General features: G+C 46.1%; 1 protein-coding gene across 2 annotated transcripts in view; it reads right to left on the bottom strand.

Annotated features, from left to right (window-relative positions):
- Positions 1-264: 264 nt before the first annotated feature.
- Positions 265-26109, bottom strand: part of LOC144127997 (syntaxin-7-like) — a 46640-nt gene continuing 20795 nt past the window's right edge. For both annotated transcript variants that reach the window (XM_077661042.1, XM_077661043.1), the window contains exons 7-9: positions 24434-24548; positions 17703-17785; positions 265-2846 (exon numbers count right to left, since the gene is read on the bottom strand). In XM_077661042.1, coding sequence (XP_077517168.1) covers positions 2751-2846; positions 17703-17785; positions 24434-24548 — 294 coding nt within the window. In that variant the 3' untranslated portion in view covers positions 265-2750. The remainder of the gene's footprint in view (positions 2847-17702; positions 17786-24433; positions 24549-26109) is intronic.

Raw genomic sequence — 26109 nt, 5'->3', positions numbered from 1 at the left:
TAACACATTGCAAAGCCGTGCTGAATGTCAACTTTATAGTAATATTACCAACACATTTAACATGACCTCATTACTACTGCAGCAAAAAGTTGCTGAAACAGTTCATGCTTCTTCAGCGTTGAAGCAGTAAAAGCATGGGCAGGAAAGCAGGTGACATTTTTCTCCAACCTAGCAGCTAAAAATGAAAAGATCTTTTACTAAAGTAAGCGTGCCGAACTAGAGTTGATGCTGAACACTGCCATACCAAGTAATGAGGATGTTGAATACATTCAGTAGCAAACAACGTGCTGGCATCTCTTTATTATACAGAATACAACGCATATAAACAACAGGTTCAGGTCATAAAAACAAGAAACTAGAGGACGGTGACCTGCATGCCTCTCCCCGCAAAACGTGATTGTGAGGCATGCACAATGCGTGGCACTGGATTACAAAAAAAAAGGAGAGAAGAGAGCTGCGACAGACATTGAATGACCTCCTAGTACACATAGGAAAGCACCCCTTCCACAATGCACTGGTGTCCCACTGAAAAGGGAGTTTCACAGCAGACAGCACAAAGCAGTATGTTTTCAATTTCACCAGTCTTAAAGACTAGCTCACTAGTACACCCATTTATCCTTTTGTCACGTACACTGTGTTCAGTCACAAGCACACTGCAGAAAAGCACACGGTGCTTTTTTTCTTTTTAATAAAAAAACACACTGAGCAACACTTTCGTTTGCTTTGCGGCTCTGCGCAAAACTATGCCCATCAGCTCTGAATGAGTTTTCATCCTGGCTAGGTGCGAAAAACCGGCCAGTGCAAAGACAGTCAAAGACTATATTCACAAGCAGTGGTGATAGACCAGAATCTAGACCTGTCCAGGAATCAGTGGTGAGTGCATGGCCACCCTCTGTCAACTGTCTGCTCCACCTACAAACCAACCACGCCATACAACGCTGTGAAACACCAATCTGTCACAGGGCATCTCAATAGGGCTGTTCAAATGAGATGCACTCAACCTTACACAACGATACAAAGGCTGTTCCTGCATTGAAAAAAAAGATGCCTGGACAGGCTCTTTTGCATGCACGTGGCATGTTGTCTGCCAGAACAGAAACAGGTGGAAAGCAGTGCCTTCAAAGTGAAGCAGAGGTCACAGTAAACTGAGTCTTTAAGCCTAATGCCACATTAGCTGCAAGGTGACGAGTTACTTTGTCTTGTTCTCCCAGCAATGAATGATGCGATTTCAAAATGCACCAGTACTAGAGGATTGCAAATGCCTAAGCCACTGCAACCATTTGCCAAGCTCTTTTGTTTGAGGCAATGCTCGCACTGCATATCTTCCAGCTTAAGAGGGCAGTCACTTAAGGATCACCCAAACATTCCAAGCATCATATAAACTTACATGGCACGTATGTATGTGAACAGGGTCACCATGCAGGAAGGACACACAAGTTTGAATGGCAACAGGTGAAAAACAAAACAAAAAAAAACCATGCAGTTCCATGGAGCAAAGGGCTGGTTTAACACGAGAACACCTGATCACACAGCTCAGTAGAACAGGACACCGGGGGCCGTATTCTATAAGCTGTCCATTTTCCATTGACCATTTCATCTTTTGGTCATTCAGATATACCTGTGGCTTTCAAGCGTCTGTGGGAAACGACCTGAACTTCACCACTGGCTAGATCGCAGCCAATGCTGAGGTGCACGGCAGCGCTCTGTCAACAACAGGTGACCAGAGTTGCCCATCAGCTCGCAGCCAATGGCAAGGTCTGGTCACCAACGACCCAATGGCCAAGTCGCTTCCTAGAGATGCTTGAAAGCTGCAGGTATACCTGAGTGACCAATGACAGAGGACCAAATGGACGCGAAATGGGCTGTCGAACATGGACAGCTTTTAGAATATAGCCCCAGAAGTTCGAATTGTCATGCACTAGATGTCTGTTTGACAAGCATACCGTGCACCTTGAATGTGTGTTAGATGTGGTGCATAAGACCATCTGGGCTGCCCTGACTCAAGAACAGCAATGAATCAGATCCAGCATAACAGCACAGCCACTGCTACTAAGTGGCTTCTTCGAAGGTCTTGTCTTCCTGCCTGCAAACTAATTAAAATGCTGGGTACCACTTCCACTCTTGTTACAAAGGCCGGTGGCCACATTTGTCATCAGAAGCAGACCACACAAAGATCATCAGTTAGACAGTCATCCACTCAGAAAAGGATCTGATGTTGCTGGCAATTGCTTTTTCCACAAACCACTAACCTGCATCCTCTATACTTTAAGAGCTGAGAAGCCAGATGCAAGGAAGCATACTATGTATATATGGCCTTGTTTTTTAAAGAGCTCAAAAAAGAAAGGCCAACATATTGGCAACCGAAGCTGGTCCCTACCGTTATGCGCTAATGGTTACAGTTGTAATGACACTGCACAGGGTTTTTTCATCTTCATGCGGCCACCAAACTGGCTTGTGAACACCTGAAGCTTCACATACACACAGAGTCAGAGTTCAGCAAAATTTCCGCTTGCATGGAAACTCAACACAATTCGAAAGCACCAGCAACATGCTGTAACTGTACTTTCCAATGAGAAAACATTCTGCTCAACTCAATGAGAGTTCTGCCAGAAGCAGTTGCATGGAAAGTTCTTACTTTGGTCAGCATTTGAAGGATCGGAAGTCATATAAAAAAAGACTCCCTGGTGCACATTATGTGCAACTAGCGGAAGGGGAGGAGGAGGCCGGAGGAATAGAGGTGACCAGGAAGGTTACTTGTGGATGGAGAAGTAGATGACCAGGGCTACCACAGCGGCAACCACAACCACTAGCACCAGCAGACAGCAGGTCTTTTGCCGGTACTTCCTCTGTGGGGAAAGGGAAAGAAGAAAGCAGAACGACACAAAGGCAGTTGGGACCACATGGCATGGGACTGTCCTGGAACAGCCACATCAGGGGTAACACTTTCAGCATACATGCAGAGATGGGCCAGGCCAGGACAGACCCAAGAGAGACTAATGAGCAGGTAAACTCTAAATGTGAATGTTACACTACTTAGTCGTAGTATGAAAAAGCAGCTGAGAAAAGTTTCAGTGCAGAGTGGCCTCCAGCACACAGCTCTTTCCAAACTGTCAAAGAGCAGCTGCCTTGCCATCAATCCGCCTTTTTCACGACGCGACTGTGCATGCGCCCATCCCCTGGCGGCGGTGTCGCGAAACATATTGGAAGGGTCGCGCGCTCCACTCGAGACCGGCCGTGGAAGTGTAAACAAACTGGCTTCTTACGCGGGGTGCGTTGCTGCATCCGTCGGGCGTTCAGCGCGACGCATTTGGCGATGCATACGACATGTGTTACATACGGCTGCAATGCCCAGTATGTAAAATGTAAAGGGAAGCAAACTTGGATTTTTTCACTTTCTGAACGCTTCCCGGGACCGCCTTCGACGCAAAGCGTGGATAAAAGCAGTTCGCCGGCTCGACGATCGTGGCCGCCCTTGGGCACCGTCAAACACGTCAAGACTTGCGAGAATCACTTTGTGACAGGTACGGACGAGGTACTGTGTTTAAATGTGTGTGCAGTCTATCACGAAAGGTTTTATTCATGGCCAGGAAGGCCTCGAATGTCACCGTGGCACCCAGACTTCGTTCCGATGCTTTTTTGCTTTCTCAAGCAAGAAGGCCGAATGGGCAAGTGCTGTGAGCCGCTTTCAACGCGCGATGGAGCGGACAACGAAAAAGAAGCTACGAGAGCATTCACGCATGGTGCTAAAATTTTGTTGTAATCTCCTATGGAAATTTCCTTGTTTATGCCACTACACCCTTGCCAATCCCCCGGTGTGGGTATGTGTCATGTATTAAGAGGCAGAAGAAGAAGAAGGTGTGTTATGCGTGCGTTCGCATCATATCCATAATGAAGAGAGCTGCGTGGTATCGCCAGAATGACCTAATGTGCGCCCCTCGCGCTCGTCTTTATGGACGCGCATGCTTGTTTAACCTGTGCAGCGGTGTGCTGTGGGAAAATAAAGTGAAATTCTAGCAGAGCTGCCATGTTGCGAGTACGCTCGTGCTTTTGTAGTTCGTGTAGCTATTCGGCAGCGCTTTTGCACAACGATTGCTTGTGAAAACTGCTGTCCCCAGTCAGTTTTTGTGCTACGGCGTGCACGATGTAGTATCCACCTTTTAATGGATGGCAGGCATACACAGTGGAAAACGCCAACCTCACTGATCGGGGATATTTCACTGAACATTATGTCCCGAATGTAGCCTTCATCTCTGAAGCGGCGACCCTTGCTCAGCTGGCGTTCGCATCGCATGCCGGTTGATCGGAGATAGTGAAGAATTTGCTCTTCGGTGGGCACAGCAGCCAGCCTCGGACTTCGCACCGAGCCATCAGTCAATCCTAGAAATTTTCCAGGTACCAGGTGCTGCCCAGGACACGCCATCGTTGACAGATTCCAACAAAACGTGCTCCGCAGCGGCACTCAGTCCGACCGGGTTGGGCGCACAGTACCCTTCCAGAGAGCTTCCAGCGTTGTACGCGAGGTGGCAGCACAGGAATATGAAAAAGGCGGATTGGAAATGCTTCTCCACTGGCCACGTCAGTGTGACCAATGCTCTAATTTCTGCTGTGGTTCGTCTAACATATGTGGGGACAAATTGTAATAATGGAATGGAATGGAAAGCAATGCCTTCGAATTTACCCAAGGCTTTGATGATTTCATTCGGGCACTCCAGATGTACTGCATTTCATGGTAGCAAAAATAGAATTATGGAGCATGCAACTGGCTTTTGCACCAAGCAAACATTAAAGGACTGTAGACACCTAATTTTAGTTACGTTCTCTTCTTTCTAATGATGCATTCAACATTGGAATACATGGATCACCACATGGTATTTGCCCACGACCACAAAATAACTTATAATTGAATTTCTTCTCACGCGCTGTTTCATCTCTAGATCACATGAGACAGGACAGAAGCAGCAATTTAACTGCTAATACGTCGTTTGTTGCCATTCCAGCTCTTGAAGCAGACAGGCTTAAGTGCTGTAGTGAATTAAAACTGCATGTCAGCATTAATGTTGCACGTTTTTCGTGCTTCACATGACATAGAGGTAAACTACAACACATCACAGCCATTGTTCAGTTGATGAAACAAAAACCAAAAAAGTATGAAGAATAAATTGGTGCTCTGTGTTGGTGGCAGCGGAGCTGTCATTAATCAGCATGCCGCCTCCATATTTGGCTCCCAATGAACTTAATTCATCCATACTGGGGTGAAAAATGCGAATTTACAAACAACATTCCCACACGGTCACTAGATGAGCCTAACCATTAAGTTGTAAGGCCCCCCACCCCATGGCTCGGTGCATAAGGCTGTCAGGGCTGAGCACACATCATCCTGCATCATTCAGGTGCAAGTGGGTGCATCTGAATACAACATCACTGCGCATGCCTGGCAAGTTCTTCGCTGGCAGTGCGAGAGCATGCGCGTCATCTAGCAAGCAGCTCGATAAAAGCCAAGCGAGCAGCGCGTCGGGGAGACGAATGCAGGAGCACTGCCCGCACACTTTGAGGTTCTGGCAGCGTGGATCAGCTGCCGGTGAGATGTTCATGATTCAAGGACCCTCCCTGAAAAGGAACGGTCCCTCAAAGTTTAAAATATCTTCCTTATACTCAATAGTTTCACAGCATCCATGTGATGGAGGAAAAAATTGCCTTCAAAAACTGCAGAATCGTGTTGTGACCAGCTGCCAACATTCAATTTGCAGCTTTGTCAAAAACTGGAGAGTGCTGACATGCTCACTTTTTCAACAGGACACTAGTTGTATGAAAGTTTGTGCTTGCGCCAAATTGACAAAGTGTGAAGTACTGCCGCATGTAGAGGTCAGCAAGAAAACTTTGCAAAGGAAGCTGCAATACTAGTCATTCTAACACACTTTAGCAAGACAACTGTACAATTTAAAACCATAAGAAAAAGTACACTAAAACTCATCTTCTTCAAAAATGGTACACAGTGTTCATGCTTGTAGGGTTCCCACTGAAAACCCCCTAGTGGCAGGCATAGAAACCGTTGGTAGTCTGCTTGCTGCAGATTTACACTACCAGTACAGGCTAACAAAAACAATCGAACTTAATGCGTACATTGCAGCGAGCTATGCAAAGCAAAAAGACAGGCGTAATGTTAAGGGACTAGAAGACAGCAGAGTGGGTCAGGGAACAAACCAGAGCTAACAATACTATGGTTGAAGTCAAGAACACATGGGCATGGGCAAAGCATGTAATTCAAAGGCAAGATTATCGATGATTGTTAAGGTAATGGAGTGGATTCAAAGAGAAGGCAGGTGAAGCAGGGGGCATCAGAGTCAAGCGAGATTAAGATAGGGATGAAATGGGCACAGCTGGCACAGGACAGGGTTAATTGGAGGGATATGGGAGAGGCCTTTGTCCTGCAGTGTGATGTTGATGAGAGCACGATCTCATTATGACAGACCTTGATACTAGTGTCCAAGATTTTTTGTCTGTTGTAAAAGAAGTCTGCTGAATCCAAATACTTTTACATCGGACTGATTCACAACCATAAACAAGTCTGTTATAACCATAGTGATCTACAAGCCAAGCACAGCTAAAGTCGAGAACAAGATATTCGAGCATAACACCTCTGAAAAAAGCTAGGAGGCTTAAAATAAGCTGAATGTCTCATAGCTTCTGATTTTGAGTGATCTGAGCTAAACAAAAGTTAAGTGTGTAGAGGACGCACTGGACATCCATGCGATGCACCGCCATGTGAAAGATGCATCTCCAAGCGAGTGAACAATGCTCACTGCTGACATGTGTATTCAGTTACACAGCGCCGTGGTGCTCCAAGGCATGTGTTCTTCACGGACAACACAAGAAATGAAGGGCTTGCGTGATGACTGCCTCACTGGTTGGGGCAAAACATACCTTGTATTGCTGGGTATATGCCTGTCTTTATTTTTGTTATTTTTGAAAATGACCATCCATAATTCGGAAAATGGAGGATCTACCTATGTAGCTGATCTATCTGCGCTACTTGTGAGGCCAATGCGGTTACCCACGGCTAGCAGCATACCCCATGACCGCAAAATTCTCTACCTGACAGCGTCACTATTTCAATTTCTGGATTATTCTAAGCCCCGCAGTGCCACTACGATATAAAGAGATACATTTGAAAGAAACCTCGTTAACTCGCACGCAAATCTGTTTTGTCACCGGCATTTCGAAATGTGCACCACCGTAGTTGCTCACTTGATGCCCTCACGCGAGCAGTCGCTTCCCCAAATGGACGATAGGTCACATGAGCGCATATTTCTTCATCATCACCATCAACTTCCAGAGTATGAGTCGTGGCGGAATATGAAACTCCAGGTCTGAACTTCGGCAGTTCATCGGTTCACAGTGCTTCTCAACACACTTACCACACGGTGTGGATCGTACGAAAGTTGAAGATGTGGTTTTATCGTCCTTGATCAATGTTACCCTTCAACAATGGGCCTTTCAGTTAAGTCGTTGCTTTCATTGCCGCTGCTTCGAGACGTCCTAAGCTGTGTGCGTGCCACGACGTCAGCATTTTGTGGCAAGTATGCACATACCCTATGTCAGAAGTTTTTGGAGCCAAAAGCGTTTTGCTTCTGGGCTCGCTATGTTGCTCATTATGCATTGCCAATGTTAAAAAGGTGTTAGGTTTAGGAGGAACGTTGGTCATTTCCCTTTTGAAAGGTGGGACCTGCACGGATGCAACAACAGTCCCATTACACGGTTCAGGGGAAAAACCCTTGGACTCTCAACTTGCATAACTTTTCAAAAGTTTTTTTTTTTGAAGGCATTGTCACTAGCATATTAATAGACAGCCCTTCCCTTGCAGCATCTAGATATACTGAGCCACTAAAACTTGCCTCTGCAATGACTGACTTGGTTAGTCACATCAACTTTCCCTTTAAAAGCACACTTTCACAGAAAGTTTAGATTTTAGGTTTAGGTTCAACATTCCAAAGCGACTCGGGCTATGAGGAACGCCGTAGTGAAGGGCTCCGGTAATTTCGACCAACTGGTGTTCTTTAACGTGCACTGACATCGCACTATACTTTCACTGAAAGTGGGTGCCCTATCACAAGTACTAACGAAAACATGATGTGTTGTTCTGGGCGTTGCAAACTGTAAACAAAGCAGCCAACAATAAGGCACTAAAACAGCAACAGAAACTGACATAAAAAACAAGGAAGTCAATAAGCATGCTTACATTAAATTAGAGGTGCGCAAACATAAAAAATATTGAATATAAATCAAGTTATATCTTTGCTATTCGGTTCATATTCGACTCAAGAAATTCATATACCAGAATTTTCGAACATCCGCCCATGATCGAATACCTTGCCAATTTTCACAAATACAATTGTGGCAAAACCACAATATCTGGTAAAATTATTTGATGACCGAGTTTAAAGGGCCAGGAAAACTGCAAAAAGGCGTCCTCTTCTTTACCTTCTCAGTCGTTTATCAAGTGTACCGATCATATTCAGACACTGCTAGGCTTGGACCTATGCAAAATTCTGCAAGTGGACTTTCCCACGTAACAGATTTGATCAGAACAAGACGGACGACTACCCGCTTTGAAAATTACGAGAAAATCCATGGTTTTTTGTTTTACCCTCCCACAATGTGTTCCAACTTCACACTCACACCCAAGACACTCGCACTGTCACCTTCATAACTGTTCTAGTGTGAGGTCTCCGCCAACTCATTTTAATCAACTATGACATGCGAGGCAACCCACTTGCGGAATTTTACATGGGGATCCCGAAAGGGGTCCAAGTCAATGCGTCACCGGAAGGGAAGCAGTTGTGTAAAAATCCTGCCTATTGCATGGTGCATTGTAACCTACACACCTATTACGCGCGTGATGGCAGGCATGACAATGATAGGCGGTCCCTTCTCACTACGACAAAAAATAAAATGGCCGCAAAGTTTCGGTTTCCAAGTTTCACCGCCAGCTCGTGACAACGGTGGCTATCAACTGCGCGTTCACCAACCCTGCCATTCGCTGCTCTCGGACGACTGATGTGTTGTTGGTCATTTGTCTTTCTTCGTAGAAGCAGTCTCGCCATTCCGGCACTAATGTACGTTTCTCTCACTAACATCTGTGTTGTCATTCTAGCATGCAAAAACTGCACGCTCATCACACGCTCTTAGCTGTTTGTGCAATGAAGGCTCCTCACAGGACTTCACCGCATTTTCACCAGATTTCTCCTTTTCACGCTGGGGGCATTTCATAACTCGACCTTTGAATAATTCGGGTATTTCTCCTGGTCCCATGAAGTCCAAATTAATGAGGTTTTACTAACCATCAAGTCATTTCTAGCTGCCATTTTGCACAACCATATTCGAAGTTTCACACTGTTACGCTGTCTTAATCGAGCAGTACACGTTCGTGTGCACATCATGCGTTTCATGTTTTCTTTTTATAATGCTGGGTCAGGATAGTTTTGTTTAATTTCGGTTACAAAGACTGCACACTATATAAAAAAAAAATTGAGGACAACATCATGCTTCATAATGTCAGCAGTGCAAAAAAAAAAACGCATTAAAATTATAAGTCTACACCAACTCGTTCAGTTTTCTGTTTCCCCTACGTCTGCCTGCACTTCTTCCCGAAACTTTTTTTTCATTCTGAACAGATATTCGATGTTGAAAGGCAATTTTTCTTCATATTCGATTCGTATTTCAAAATTCCATTATTCTCACACCACTAATTAAACCCTAACACTGCGTAAATGGTCATTTTTACGTCAAAAGCATACTGTACAGTGGCACCACAGTTGCTCTCGCCAAATGAGTAAGGGTCAGGAACTTAGAAGTACTACTCTCCACAGTAGTGTAGTGTAAATGACTGAGCAGCCAGCTACACAGCAGCTGTTCTTTGACATCAGTGAAGGGTTACATGAGCACAGATTCATCATTAATGGATACTGCGCACTGAACAAGCACCAAAATGCAACGGCAAGTGCACAAACTGATGCGGAGAGCACCAGGCATGGCCCATAACCGCTTCTTAACCTTGCTGCAATGGGTGGCTCAGCCACCACTGTGCACAGGGCGCACATCTTCCTGAGCCCACCAACCTGAAATTTGCCCCTTCATAGTGGACAATGGAATCAAAAATGTGGCAGTCACAGAAGCAGCTGGACAGTGCTGTAGAAAGCTGTTTCTCAACTACTTTTAGAACCTGTGCTGCTATCTGGTGAGAGTGGGCAAATTCGTGTCATTTCTCTCCTCTTCAGGAGCGACAAAAAAGGTAGGAGTCAGCACGAGCATGTTTTACTGCGGAGGTCAAGGAAGGCAAGCGGAGTTTCACGCATTTCAACAGGCATTAAAGAACTTTCAAGTAGACACGTGCCTGATGTACTGGCGATTTTAAATCTCACGCAAGTCAAGCGTGCTTGTTTCCTTCCCGGCCACCAGGGCAGTATTTATACTGGCTGGCGGCCAATAAACGTTTTAGTTGTGAGTCAGCGCTCTGTGTTGTGCGCTCTCTTCTCTGTCCCGTCTGTCGTGCTGTTATGGATTATTATTTCAAGTAGTGTTTATCAGCAATCATAAGAATGCCAACAAAAAAAAAGGCACCTTTTGGGGAGGGCTGTAATATTCCTTTTTTTTTTTCAGAAAGTGTATAGTCTGCTCTATACTGGGTATATCCCAGCACGTAAACAAAAGTTTCAAGCGTAGCAAATATATTGGAACTCAACATGCAACCCAAACAATCATATCCCAGGCATCTGAAAAAAAACTAATGACACAATTTATACTCAAAGTCTCAAGATGTTATAAAGAATTGCAATGCCTGCCCTTCGGATCACGCTCAAGAAATTGTGTCCTCACAAAAAACCATCTTTAGTTGACTGTAGCACAAATTTTTAACCACATAATAGAAGTTAAAAGTCACAAGTAACATTATAACTGAACCAGTATACTACTGCTGAATAATTGCATCATTTAGTACTTTTTTTTCTCCCGGTTAGCCAAGAGACTCTTGCATTACAATAGTAGCTACACTACATTCAAGTAGTAGATACAGCACTAAAGTGTTGTGGCACTCAGGTTTCCATTATTGGTGAATCTCGCATTCCATGCAAAGTATTAACAGAGGTTGCCAAAATAATTCTTCAAAATGCAAAGTGCAGGGCATCTTGGCACAGCAACAATGCCAGGTGCCTTTTCTAGCGCAAGAAAATAATAATAATAATAATTGGTTTTGGGGGAAAGGAAATGGCGCAGTATCTGTCTCATATATCGTTGGACACCTGAACCGCGCCGTAAAATTGGTGATCCTCTTTCTACGTGACATGTCGGATGCCCTGCATCGATAGCTATGGAAGCTTGTTTGAATGCTCATTTTATGCATGGGGTTCATCACAGATTTCAGGAGTTCAAGAAATGCAAACGAACTCCCGGGAGTGCAGTATTCCGAAACCACTTCAAATGCCTTCTTGACCAAGGCAATGACAAGTGATCAAAAAATAAAAAAAGAAAAACAGGTGCTTGTGAGGATAAGTTTTATGGGGCCTTTAGGCACACAGGGCAAGAGAGAAAAACGCAGCTGCTACAGAGAAATGCCTCTTGTCAAGAAACAATGGCAGGTTCGCCAGACACTCACAGCAGCACATTGTGGTGTGCAAGCGCTTATTGGACGCTGCATCCACTTGTCCACTAGGGGAGATGAATGGCATCAAAGCAGCATAGTTTTTGGAGAAAACATTAAAAACAAAGGTGAGCAGTTTTTTTCCGACCATGCAGAAACCTCCAACTTTCTTCTCACACCTCTCGAGGTTCTGCCCATAGACCTCATCTACGCCCCACTATATATCGCAATAATCACACCTCAAGGTTTGTCCAGTTCAAAAGTGCATCTGATGCCAGCTTTCATGAAGTTGTTGAAATAAGAATGAAAAATGACTAATGCTGTAAATATGGCTTCGAACACACAAAAAAGAAATCTATCCAATCAGCTTCATTTTCACCGCCATTTGCTTGAAATAGGTTGAAGCAGAGACTATGGCCAACACTGTGACAACATGTTTCAGGGTATCAACCAACACACTCCGAACGATATGCAACAAAGAGGCACTGGACACAGCACACTGTTGAATTCGGCAGTCACACCAGCTATTCCAGAGCTTCACAGTAGGGGACCAGACTTAAAGGCTGCCATTTGCATTGAGTACAAAGGCGTAGGCAGGGGAAGTAGTGTTACAAAAAGGGGCAGGCTGCACTTGGACTGAGTAATCTTCTCGGAGCTCCAGCAAAAAAATATAAATACTGTGAACTTCATCTTGCTCACGATATTATTATACTGTTTGTTTATTTATTTATGGGGGTTTAACGTCCCAAAGCGACTCACGCTATAACAGACGCCGTAGTGAAGGGCTCCGGAAATTTCAACCACCTAGGGTTCTTTAACGTGCACTGACATCGCACAGCACACGGGCCTCTAGAATTTCGCCTCCATCAAAATTCGACCGCCGCGGCCGGGATCGAACACGCGTCTTTCGGACCAGCAGCCGAGTGCCATAACCACTCAGCCACCGCAGCGGCTGATTTTATTATACTGTAAAAACAAAACAATACAGTAGTAGCAAATAAAAGCAGGCTGACTATGGCCTGCTTGGGCCAAGAACATTAGCCTCTGTGAACATAGCGACACCGTTAGGTGCCATGGCTCTACAGTGGCTACCTGTGCGTCCGCACTAAGGTTGCCAGGTGTTGAAGTGAAGAAAGAACCCTGAAATCTTTGGCACAATATCACCAGAAGTCTGTGGCAGGTTAAGGCAAAGCTAAAGGTTCATGCACTACTTGTTTGCTATGAACCGTGTGGCTCCATAAAAATAAAATAACGCCTTCCTTGGTTTCTGAGCATGCACAAACTATAGTGGCTCATTATTTCAGAGGCTCCATCAAGTGACAGGGGCCTTTATTTTAATACTCACTGCCATTGCATTGTGTAGCAAAGACAAAGCCATTTTGCCATTTAGGGCAGGCCCACTCCCTTTGCATGCTTTTCGAAACCCTCACTCCCTTCCCTCTCTCGCTCAATTTAAATGCGTGCAACATGCAAAAGCAACAGCACACATACATCCCTGCACTAAAAGCATGGCTAGTTGCAAGCAGTTCACAAACACAACTTCACACACACACGTGCACACCAGTGCTCTGCGTAGTTCTTCTGCAACTCTTCCAGTTCTTTCACATTTGATAACGTTTCGATCATACGCACTTTGGTAAGCTATTTGGCAAACAGAAAGGACAGCCAAGTCCACAACAAAACCATGAATGCACTGAGCAAATTAATAACACTTGAGAATTTGCCTTCTTTTTTTGTAGCACGATAACTGGCGTCGCTAACAAACCGGACAGTAGACTCTGGCCCACCTTACGCCACACCCAGAAACTTGAGAGACCAGCATTGGACTGATTACTTCATTCTGTGACTCAGGCAACAGTTTCAAACCCAAGAGAGGTAAACAGGGTACACTATGGCACCTAGAGCTGGATTCTTGCGTCGCTGACTTTTCCCAAACAGTTAACCTTAGCTTGCCAAACTGGCCGGCGTGCAGGCTGTCGTCAGCCAGCGTGCTGGCCAATCACACGAGCTGAATCCAGCTGGTTGGAAAAACCAACCACACGAGAATTCAGCCCCTGAACTCCCCTCAAGCACTTCCCAATGAAAACTGGCACATCTAACAAGTACACACATGACGGCGTTGTAGTGCCCCTCGCGCCGCGCTCGGCTCGCAGGCTAGGGCACGCAGCGCCAGACAAGCAAGAGGAAGGTGGGCTATTCCGCCGCAGTGCGAGCAGCGCAAATAAACAGTTCGAAACTCAACGCTGCCGGAGCTGGTTCTTCCTCGCCTTAGCTCCGGCAGATTTGGCGACCCGGCTTCTAACACGCAACCCCATCCTCCTACATGAATTTCACTGGCTGTTCTGCCCTGCCTACCAGCGGCGACATGCTCCAGAACGCAGGCAGCCTGCCGTCATTTTGACCCAATAGCACCCGTGCCTGGCTCCTGCAGGTTGAGGCGCATATCCAGCTGCGGCGTATCACCAGCCAGGAGACCAAGTTCCTCCACCTCGTGTAGTCCTTGCCTCCTGACGTCGCTGAGGAGTTACTGGACATCATCAGCTCGCCCCTTCGATGCGCTGAAGGCAGCTTTCATCGACCGCAAGTCCGCGTCCAAGCGCACCAAGCTCCAGAAGCTCCTCAGTGCTACACAGCTTGGTGACAGCCGCCCTTCGCAGCTCCTCCGTCGCATGTGCCAGCTTCTGGGAGACTCCGCTGCTCAGCAAGACCCACTTCTGCATGAGTTGTTCCTTCAGCGTCTTCCCCAACACACGGTCCCCATCCTCGCAGCTGCTGGTGATGTTTCATTAGACAAGCTCGCTGAACTCGCTGACCATGTTGCGGACTACTCACGGCTCCACAACGTCAGCTCTGTGGCCAGTCCGCCTCCAACTACTGCCGCAGACTCCCAGCTCCGACAGGGTCACATACAACTACGAGCGGGCACCCTGTGGCACCAACTTTCGCTTCGAAGCACACCTAAAAATGGCATTAGAGTTAAACTTTAATATCACGAAGTCGTGAAAATAGGCACTTTGCTTGGTTACATTCAAATTTCGTTACGTCGAAACTCGTCTCCGAGCATGCAAAGAAACCTCCAAAATGTGCTGCGGGTGCGGTGCACGCACGCACGCACGCACGGTAAAACGCTTTATTGCCGACAAAAATAGTCAGTCACCTTTTTCTGCGCTTTTTTTGTCATCAGCAAAGGCGTTACATGTCATTCGCAGACCCACAGGGATTGGATGGCCTCTTGGTCTTCTGTGCTCGCAAAGCGCCTAAGTACATCGATCGCGTCGACCACTTCACAAGTGGTTGGGATGTCGCACTCGTCCTGAATATCAGGTTTGCCTTTGCTGTCATCCTGACAGCTCGCAACCACGCCGCTCACGACCGATTCTGCTGTCATCTCCTCCATCGCAAGGGCGCACGAGACTCCAAAAAGGTAACCATCCAGCACAACTCCCTCTGGAATGGCGCCGTTGCTGCGAAGATGCTGCCAAGTCTTTTTAAGAGCTGCTTCTTCCAGCGCAGGCAAATCTAAGTCCGCCTCAGGACAAGCTGCTCCGGTTGCTTCGAAGCCTGCTTTCAGAAAGCAGTTCTCGAAAATCTTCTTTGGGATCACCTCCCAGGATGCGGATAACATTTCGAGGGCCTGAAACAAGCCCACTTAAGTGGGGCGCTGCAGTCGCAGGTCAAGCAGAAGCTTGTCGATGAGCCTCCGGCTATATGCGCGCTTCACACTGCTTATTATTACCTGATCGAGAGGCTGAATTAGTGACGTGCAGTTCGGCGGTAGAAACTGCACCTCAATGTGCTGAACAATTGTCCAATATAACATGCACTTTGCGTCCAGCTATCTCCATGTCCGCATTGATCGCTTGCAGCCAACCAAGGAAAATGCTTTGCGTCATTTAAGCTTTCAGGTTCCAATAATACTCAATTTCTAGCTGGTGTGAATGTCTGAAGCACTGCGGCTTCTAGCTGCACCCAATCACGAGCGGCACACGCTTGTTGGTACCATTCATGTTGGCGCAGCGCAAGACTGAGATGCGCAGCTTGCCGAGTTTCCCGCTGTGACAACATTCACCTTTTTATGCCAACGTACGATTCGGCAGCATCTGATAGAACAACGCTGTCTCATCGGCGTTGTATACGTCTGCTGGATCATAGTGCGCCAGTACCTCCGGAACTTCTATGTCTACCCAAGCAGCTGATACTGTCGTGTCAGCCGATGTAAACTTGCCACTTAAGGTTTTGCTGACGATGGCATGATAGGCTTTGAAACGGTGCAGCACCGCTGCTGGCCTGAAAATCGTCATGGCCAAACAGAGAGGCAAAATCCTTCGTCTTTTGTTGCAGTAATTCGCCGCAGATAGGAACGTTCTGTTCCCTAACAGACATAAACCATGCAAAAACAGCCTTATCCACATCTTCGAACGTGGGAATTTTCCACCTCTTTCTTTGCACATTTGACCCCATCTTCAGGGATTGTCGAAAGGGAGCTCTGGGTTATGCTGAATCGGGCGGTGACATCCTTCTTCTTTTCACCATTTGGCACGACTTGGAGCACACTTGCCTTTTCTTCAAATGCTAGGACTTAGCATTTTCCCCTCATGCTGTCAAAGATGTCAGGCAGGCACGCACACAAAAACACAGCGCGAGGCAGATTGACATGTACACTCGGGCAGCACAAAACTGACTCAAACTGACCTGATGCCGCAGTGGCTAGATCTAGACTGCATACTGGTATTGAGTCAATGAAAACCGAGCGTGCGTCAACCCTCTAGCAGACCTACTCGACACAACGTTCTCCAGTGTCACTCAATCTACCCAAGATGGCGCGGCAAGCAACGCATTTGCAACTGCCAGCCGTGTATAATTTCGCTGCGCCCATTTTTAGGGGCGCGTATTGGCGGGCGCACGTTTATCAACCACTAGAGTTCTCAGTTTACTTTTGTTCAATTCTTCTGGTTCGCCTCGATCCAGCAACGAAATTTCAGTAAGTTGAAAGTGTACCAGGACTTGCTTCGTTATACAAAGGCTGAAAATGTTGTTCTATGGACGCGAAGTTATAGGAACTGAAATACTTGGTTACATCGAAGATTTCATTACACTGAGGTTCATTACATTGAGGTTTAACTGTATAGAGCTCTAAAACTCGATTTAACGAAGTGAAGAGCAGCCACAAATTACTTCTTTAAATCAAGTCCATGGCAGAGAGAGGTTAGTCAGATGGTTCCTGATAATTACAAAGTGAACAAGAGAGGAAAAACCTCGGGGTGCTTGCCAACGTTTGGACAGAAGGACTTGTCTTTGCCCAGAAGAAGACAAGTCCATTTGTCGAAATGCTGGCAAGCACACTGCGGTCTTCCTTCTGTCGTTCACATTGTGATGTTCGTTAACTCGAGAAATTTGTAAAATTGAGAGAAGCATTTTTACGCCTTTTTAAATAAAAAATTATGTTGCAGCACCTAAAGCTACCGCGGCATCGCATTTGCCGACAACCCCTGTCTGCGCATCTCAAAAGTCCGCAAAAGCAGCCCGAATCGCTCGTGCGTGAAAGTGTCATCTGGTAAAACAGATACGAAGCCGAGATGGGAATAGCTGCTGACTGACGAGTTCCTTGTTCCACGCAGCGCTGCACCTTGCAGCCTCTCCAAAATAAAACTAGGACCGTGACTTAGGCATCTAGACGTTACTGCTTGCACGCTGCGAACACTCTGCGAGACATCATGGCAAAAAAGTGAGAAATTACCCTTTCTTTTACTCATTTATTCCCAGGAAAACTTCATTAAATCAAGTTTAGTGGAAATTCCTTTCGTTATTTTGGGTTACTGACAACACTGAACCTTATCAAAATTTGTTTGTTAGGTCGGGAACTTCATCAAATCGGGTTTCATTTGATACGAGTTCCATTTTCAACTGTTCCCACTTGTGCCTGTTTTTGCCTAGGCTGCAATTTCTCACAAGCGTGCGGTGGAAGTTGTCGGCAATAAAATGAAGGTCTCGGCAGGGAGTGAAAATGCAACCCATAATCACAAGACTAGAAATGAAACAGACATAGCAGCGTAAAGCACGCTGAGGTCACCTGATAGCTGGCGGCACTTCGCAGTTGTTCCACGGCTTGTGCAGTGTTCTGCTGTGTATTCTCAATGTTGCCTTCAATGGTGTCTGCATCAGAAACAAGATCCAACATTACAACAGGTTTGTCATTGCCACGTTTAAATAAAAAAAGACCAAGCAAATGCTGGACAAAATGCACACACCACTTTCCACAGTAATGGCACGCTAATATTAAGAAGTTTCTCAAATAATTTATGGTTAGTACTTTTCATATTAACTGCTCTAGTATGCATTCTTATAAAATTTACAAAAGGATTACTTTGTTTCAGTCAGTAAAGAAGGCATATATATGATGGCCACACCAAGGTGTCGCCTTCGTTTAACCTTAGAAGCCTTTCTCACACCTCAATATCAAAGACAACTACTACATCAGTAAAAGCTCGTTAATTGGATACCTGTTAATTAGGAAATCTGGATAATTCAAACTGCCGGCTAGGTCCTGGCTAACACCCATTTAAGTCCATGGCGGCATATGCTCATTAATTCAAATGTTATGGGTCTTGCACCAGTTAATTCGAACAGGCTCCCGAAAAGAGGCCACATTCAAGTATGACCAGCGCAGCGTGAGATTGTCGAAATAGCCCTACCAAAAACCCAGATTCACGTTGCATAGTTGCTCGTGGCCCATGCACCTGTCAAAACAGCGTGCAACGGCAGACATGACAATGAATGAACGGCCCCATCCCCGAGAACAACGTGGCCACTTAGTTTTGGTTTCAGTTTTCTGACCTTTGCGCCAGGCCATAGTGACGGTGGCTCGATCAGCCATCACCAGGACACAAATTAGCGCGTCGCTGGTTCCCCGATTTGGCACTACCGAGTGTTTCCTTCGCTTCCGTCTGCGTGGTTCTGTTCTTCCAGTGCGCCGAAACTGAACATTTGTCATGTGCCACTCGCAGCTCGTGCAGCGATGCCCTTCTCATACACGACAATGCTGTTTGTGAGAGCTGAGATGTGGTAGTGGTGGAGCTCCACTGCGTCGCAGTGTGAAGGATGTTGAGGAGGTCATTACGATTTCGGAGCAGTTCTGCTTCAACGCCCCCTACAGTACACACTGCAATAAAGCATTGATGGAAACGCGAGAAAGAGCCATTGCCACGCCATTCTAATCTCAACAGCAGGCACCCATTGCCCAGTCTTTCACCAAATCAATTCACTGTGATGCGAGCAGTTCTTGACGGTTTTTTAGAAGTCATTAAATTCAAAGTTTCGAATAATTTGAACATTTTTGCAGTTCCTTGAAGTTTGGATTAACGTGCTTTTACTGTATATTCAATCCTGGCCACCACAGCAGGATTTCGATGGAGGCGAAATTCAAAAGCACCTGTGTGTTGTGTGATGTAGACGCATGTTGAAGAACCACAGGTGGTCTAAATTAATCCGGAGCCCTCCATTACAGCGTCCCTCACATATGATGTGCCACTTTGGGATGTAAGCCCCAAAGTTAACAATTCTTTTTATATATTCAAATTATCAAGCATCACATAAAAGGATCTGTATTGCCAAAAAGTTCGCCATGGAAGTAGATTCACATTGGATGACAGCACACATGTAAGTAAAAAGTTTCAGTAAAGCAAATTCTAATGCACTGACAACACACTGCCGCAGTACTATCAACATCAATTACTGCACACCAACATCACAATAAAACATGGTTATCAGCACCACAGAATTTCCGATCTGTGAGTGAAAGAGGATGAAACTACCATTCTTTCATGCTTAACGACAGGTACACATCAGCCATCTAGAAAGAGAACATATGGATTGCATGCGCAGTGATAACTAGACTAGTTGGTATGCACCATATTCTAAAAGAATATTGTGACGGACTAGAAGACGACAAAGCGGGTAGTGGTGCAGGCAGGAGCACTCGCACTAGGCCCGCAGCCATTAAATCACACCATCCTCATCCGTCATGTCGTCCTGTCTTCATCGGCTTGCCGTCACGTAACATTTGGTGTGAGGTCCGGAGTAATCATCGCCACCCTGGTTCTGGAGCTTCACCGTCCTTCGTCTGCCATGGTCGTTAGCCGTGTGCTCAGGGTCTGCACCGCCCAAACGTGCCCCAGCCTGCCTGACAAAAACCAACCTCGCCGTTTGCTCCAGACCCATCCCCGACCAGCAGACATGGAGAACTACCGTAAAAACCGGAATATAGGTCTAACTTTTTTCACAAAACCATGGCGAAAAGTTGACCCTGTACTATATACAGCGGAAAAACTATGGAAGTCCTGCAACAATGGGCGGCTGAAGTCAACAGCGTCCGTCAGCAGCAGCGCGGCGTGGCGACTTAGTGGCACCACCATTTTGTGTTTCCGTTGTTGCAAAGCTATTTTGGTTAAAGGCTGCTTATTCACATTTTCCTTCAAAATGAGCGAAACCGATGGCAATTCACCGTCACCTTCAAGAAAAATGTGATTGAGTATGCAGAAGCTCATGGCAACCTGGCGGGCACAGCACGAATTTGGAGTATCCGAAAAGAGCATTCGGTACTGGCCGAGGCAGAAACTGCATATTACGACTTGCAGCAACCAGAAGAAAACGTCATTTCATGGGCAGACTGCAGCGTATCCAGAATTGGAAGGAAAGGTTGTGGAGTTCTACCGGCGGCTGCGTGCAAGATCGCTGCCTGTGACTGCCAAATGCATCTGCAGAAAGCGGTAGAGATCACGCGATACAGATCACGGCACAGAGCGGCGAAAGAAGCGACAGCAAGCACATGTGTACACATGCGCGTACCTTGTTTGTTTTTGCCGCTCCGTGCCGTGATGATAAGGTGCTGACAAACACATGGGTCGATGGGTGCGCGATACTGTTAAAAAATTGGCCGGGTGTACATATGAGCAGCATTTAAATGAAAATAAATACTGCCACCATTATGCAACCTGTAAAAACATTCGCATTTGGTTCAAGGTAAGGGTGACTTTCAGTACTTTTTCCATTGAAGATTTTTTTCATTTTTAGAATTGGTTAGCTGGGGGGTCGACCTATATTCCGGCCCGACCTATAGTCCGGTTATTACGGTAATGTTGTCGCCATGATCTGACCCAACGACCTCACTGATCTGAGTCTAGTGAGCACATGCCGTTTGGTGCACCCATGGGCCTCGGCCATCAGCTTAGGTGACCTGTGGCCCGGAAGCTTCGTGGACCAGGGACCATTCACTCATCTCCTTCATCGTGATGGCAAGCCGTTCATCTTCTCTTCTCTGTTCATCCCTTCTGCCACGCCCATCGTCACATCCTGCATTGCATCGTCCTGCTATTCTTTTAGTTCATGTGATCGGGAAGATTGCTCGGTGGTCCCCGGTCATGTGACGGACTAGAAGACGACGAAGCGGGCAGTGGTGTGGGCAGGAGCGCTCGCACTAGGCCCGCAGCCATTAAATCACACCATCACCATCCATCCTGTTGTCCTGCCTTCATCGGCTTGCTGTCAAGTAACAATACGTTGCCATATCATAAGAATATGTTGTTGAATATGTTGCTGTTTCTCAAGTATTTTAAAAGAATTTGTTAGAAAAGAATATGGAGCAGAACAGGGACATGCAAGGTCTTCCTTTTCCTCTTCCACATTGAGTGCTTAAAATATTGTCAGTGGTGGTCCAGCGATTTCAAGTTCTGGGGCAATTTTTGGAGCAGAAAAATATTCGTTTTGGAGCAGCTTTGTATCAGAACAGTAATTGTAGAGCAAGTTCAGCAAAGCATGCTTGACTAAACGTCCAAAGGACACTTTCACTGAAACCATTCTTTTTTCATGTTGGCATTATCTCAACACTTCTCGCAATTTTTTACAAATTCATCAAGCTCGCAAAGTGAATCAGCAATGCCAAAATTCCCTAGTTCCAACAAAGCTTGACCTTGTTGAACCTGCTCCAACCTTTTGTTCTTCAACCGGAGATATTTCTTCAGCCTTCTTCAGGGTTCAGTTCAGTTCAGGCTCTCTTTTAAGAGCATGAGCTCTTACTCGTCACGCTTAGAGATTTCGCAGGGTCTGCTACTACCCTGAGATCACAGCGCCATCTGTGGCAGCAACTACTCATCACGTTTCGAGATTCCGTGGGGTTTGCTACCACCCTGAGATCACAGCACGATCTGTGGCAGCAACTAGAAAACAGCACATCTCGCATTGAGACTTCTAGCCCCATCTACAATAGCATTGTAGAAACAACCACCTGCCACGTGCCAGTGATGACGTCATGGTCCAATATGGTGGAACTATGAGAGTATGACGTCAGGGGACGAAATGGCTGGCAGCATAGTTTCGGTTTCTCGAATCCAAGATGGCGGTCATTAGAACTGGTTGTGCCCTCCCATCCCTTTTCCCCCCAGAAATATCCTACAACGGGTAGGAAAAGTGTCTGGTCACGAGACCGCTATGTGTGTACATTCGTTCCACTATATATACTCCGACAACAAGGGGCAACCACGCGGGGACAGTTGTGTATCGAATTTGGGAAGCAAATAAAACCGTATGAGTTGTGATATAGAAACAAAACCACAATTAACAGGTAAATGTTGTATACATGCAATTACTAATTGAACCAAATTATAAAAAATATAAACCAAATTATAAGTCCACCTTGAGCCCCCAAACAAAGCAAATTCTGTTTCGGATGTATCTTGAGGAGGTGTGACTCGACAACGGGTAGACGTGCATTGTAATTTCTGTGATAGATGGCGCTAGGCGTCTATCGCTCCGCTAGGTGTAAAAGTTATGTTACTTTCCCAAACCGCTCAGGGTTTTCTTCACTGGCCCCGCTGGATGCGGAAAGACCGTCGTTTTACGCATGGCCAATAAAGCTAACGCCCGTTACTTCAACGTCTTCTAGGCGATGGCGGCCTTTTTTCGGGGGTATTACATATGGGGTTGACCGACATGATGCAACCTTTAGATGCAACCGACGTGATGTGCGAACATGGAGGAAAACTCTGGAGATGCCCTCGCTATCCGAGCTGCACGCAAAAAAGTGTGCCGGAAGGCACGTGCTTTCGAAAGGACTACTGCGAGCCTTTGGCTCACGGCGCAGCAGTCATCTGCTGCAATGCCTGCCGCGCATGCGGAAGTGCGCTGAGACAGCAGTCAAGTAGGGGGGGAGCCGGCCTCAAAAATGTGACTTAACTGCCTCTCCTGAGTTCTTTCCTTCCTCCATGTGTGTGAATGAACTGGCTGCTAAATTATGCCATAAGCCAGCCCATCAGCGCCCTGGGTTGCCAAATGGGGAAACATTTCAGTAGGTTGCCAACTGAAAGCCTGAATGGTTCCAAATATAGTTGTTTTCCCGTGACCACGTCTTTTTTTTTGGCACAGCTAAGGCGCAATATTTATCAATTTTCCGCTTTTGGAGCAGACTGGCAAAGCAAAATGTAAATGTATCACAATGGCGCAAATGGAGCAGCTGGAGCATCACTGTAGTTGTGCCAAATGACCTAGCTACCGCTGCTGCTGCAGTGTCTATCCTTTATGGCGCTTCTTCTGTGCATTCTTAAAGGAATGCTTAGTTGGATCGAGTTGGCCTACATAGATTGGTTGCTGAATTTTAATGGAAAAGAAAAAATGGAGCTTTTCTAAGCTACAAACGGCCAAAAAATACAACACAGGTAAAGAAGTGAAACACGGGGAAAACACAGGCCCCACACTGTTTTGAATAACTTACTGCAACGACGTAAAGTGCATTTTTTCCTCATGGGTTTCTGGAGCTAGATCACACTACCAGCTGCTTCCGTTTGATGATCGCAGATTCCATGGTGGACTTAGCGCCATCATCCACATCACAAATGTGGGTAAAGTGGCAAGCAAAAATGTTTAAGCTTCAATGCCAGATTTCCTGGCAGTATAGATGCTTTTGCTGGCAAGCAAATATCCGCAGAGTCACATGAAAGCCAAGCTGTCAATGTGCACCGAGAAGAAAAATCTTATGGCACTGCCCTTGGTGCTCTTTTTCCCACTAGCATCTTTTTCACTGTGCACTCAAAATAAGCTATTGCACCACTTGGCCATGCTGCAGTCACTACTCCAAAGCTCCTTCTACAGAACTTCTCCAGAGCCGTGGGTCACCAGGTGCCATGACACATTCTTAACCCTTCGAGGTGCGATTTTTTGTTGTGATCGAAAACAATTAATTTTTGCACCTAACCAGTATGTTCAGGCCTCAAGAAATAGAATGTGTTAGTTTTTCCCGTGTGAAAGAGCAGCAGGTAAGTTTTTACAAGGATGTGCAAAATCTTGCACGAAGTGTCAGATTAGCGAGAAAAAGCAACATCGAAATGCTCACATTTGTCAAGTAAGCGCCCGAAGGATCATGGACTCACTTTCTGTTTCAAAGATGCGCACTGCACTATAAATGGAGCAAAAAATTCTATTTTATCACTGGCAGCAAAATCTGTCTGCACAAAAAAGGAGCCGACGTGCTACCCAGCTCATTGTCTTGTGAAATAGTAATCACTGCATTTGCTATATGCCACTAAAAACCAAATTATTAGTGACAAAAAGGATGCTAAATTCAAGTGGAATAATGATATCACTGCTGGGTGCAGCCCCTTTTCAGAAAAAGCTGTAAGTTTCATGTGTGCACAACTGTGTGCACAAGCCACCTTACACCTTCAAGGGTTAATGAATAGTGCTGCCGTACACTGACTAGCCCATGGGCGGCCATACTGAGACTGAGTACATGAGGAAAAGGGGAAGCACACTGACCAATGACAGCCCCCTGCTCGTGCACAATGTTGGCCAGGTCCTTGAAGATCTGGTTGCAGTCCAGCATGTCCGCCTCAATCTGCCGGATGCGCTGGTCCCGCTCCACCAGCATTGCCTGCAGGTATTCATACCAGACGGCTTCCAGCTCTGGCCTCTCAGTGCCAAAATATGCAACACTGAAGCAAAGCCTCGTTACACTGACTGACTTAAAAATGCCTACCAAGTTGTAGGGCAGCAGGACAAAAGTGTCCCGCTTGCTTCAAGTGCCGGTAAACAAAACAAAAAAAAACGGTGCATCTATGCCAGGGACATATCCAAGGGGGAGACCCGAGGCCCCTCCCCTCCTCGAAATCATGCTCAACCCCCCCCCCTCCCCCAAGCAATGTGTTCGTTAAGCATGCCCCCCCCCCCCCCCCCCCCCCCCCCCCTCCCTTCGAACTTCACCCTATGGACCTCCTTCACCCCGCGACGTCACGAAGATGCGGTGGCGCTGATGTTAGCAGCGACTTTCGCGTGGTAGGCAAAACAGGTTCCGCTTGCCCGTGCCTACTGCAGCTGCCGCAGCTACCGGCGGCTGCTTCAAGCCTGTGCACTGCAGAAGCAGCATGTATTGACCAGCTGCGTCACTGCTGGATCCGCGCAGTAGCATAAAAAATATTAAATTAGCCTCGATAGGTTTCTCGCGCATAAATGCCGCATTCGGAAACTGGCTAACAGACATTGGGCCACGGTAGTAAAGCGCGAAGTCTGGGAGTCGATAGGCCCTGCCACTCAATGCACTTAATAGCATGTAAGTTACTGCGTTCATTCACCTGAACTTCAGGATAGTAGGCTGATAATTGCTCAAGGAAAAAAAAAAAGACATATGCAGCTGCACACGTACTTATCACCTTGAGCCGGAGTGCACGGGGCGCCGACAGGTTCACTCACCCCCAAGGAATGCGTTTTTTTGTTAATAGCACCCCATGTTTTAATGGAGCGTTTTATGACATTTAATATTTACTTGAAACTGTTTCTTGATATGACGACGTAATTATTTCATTCGAGTAGAAAGAAGTCTTGTAAGTTGTGTCAATCTTGCGTGGTCGCGTTGGTGTGCTTAGAATAGCGTACCTTAAGTGTGCTAAACGCCATATGCTTTTTCATTGCATCATGCATGTGTCATGTTTCATGAGGTAGTACATGATCGCGAAGCTTGTTTGGAAAGAAGCAGCCGCAGGCGTGCTACTAACAGACACGTGGCAAGATTGAGAGGGGACGTGACAATGAAAAGTGTTTTCGTTATTCATGCATGCGATATGTAACTAAACTTGGTGCAAATATGAAATTCCTACGCTAGTTTCAGTAATTCCTTTTATTTATAGCTATACCTGGTGCAGTTCTGGGTAATTATAATTAACACCGTCGTTAAGTCCCCCCAAGGTCTCAAATAATTGAGTAGATAGTGAGGCAGTTTTTTTTATGCCAGCATGTACATAAAGCCCTACTCTGTACGATGACGCGATTAGTTCTTTTTCTATATGTCAGTACTTATGCATGCATAGTTACATGAAAGCGTTTGTTACAAGAAATAACTAACACAGTACTGCACGTGTAGGGAAAAAAATCGAGATTTATTACGCTCCTCAACGTCTCAGGAATAGTTTGCGACAAATGGAATCATTTGATTTTCATGC

This window comes from Amblyomma americanum, chromosome 4 (genome assembly GCF_052857255.1).
Source record: "Amblyomma americanum isolate KBUSLIRL-KWMA chromosome 4, ASM5285725v1, whole genome shotgun sequence".
Taxonomy (NCBI): domain Eukaryota; kingdom Metazoa; phylum Arthropoda; class Arachnida; order Ixodida; family Ixodidae; genus Amblyomma; species Amblyomma americanum.
Note: the sequence above shows the minus strand (reverse complement) of the source record. Positions and strands in the feature narration are given on the sequence as shown.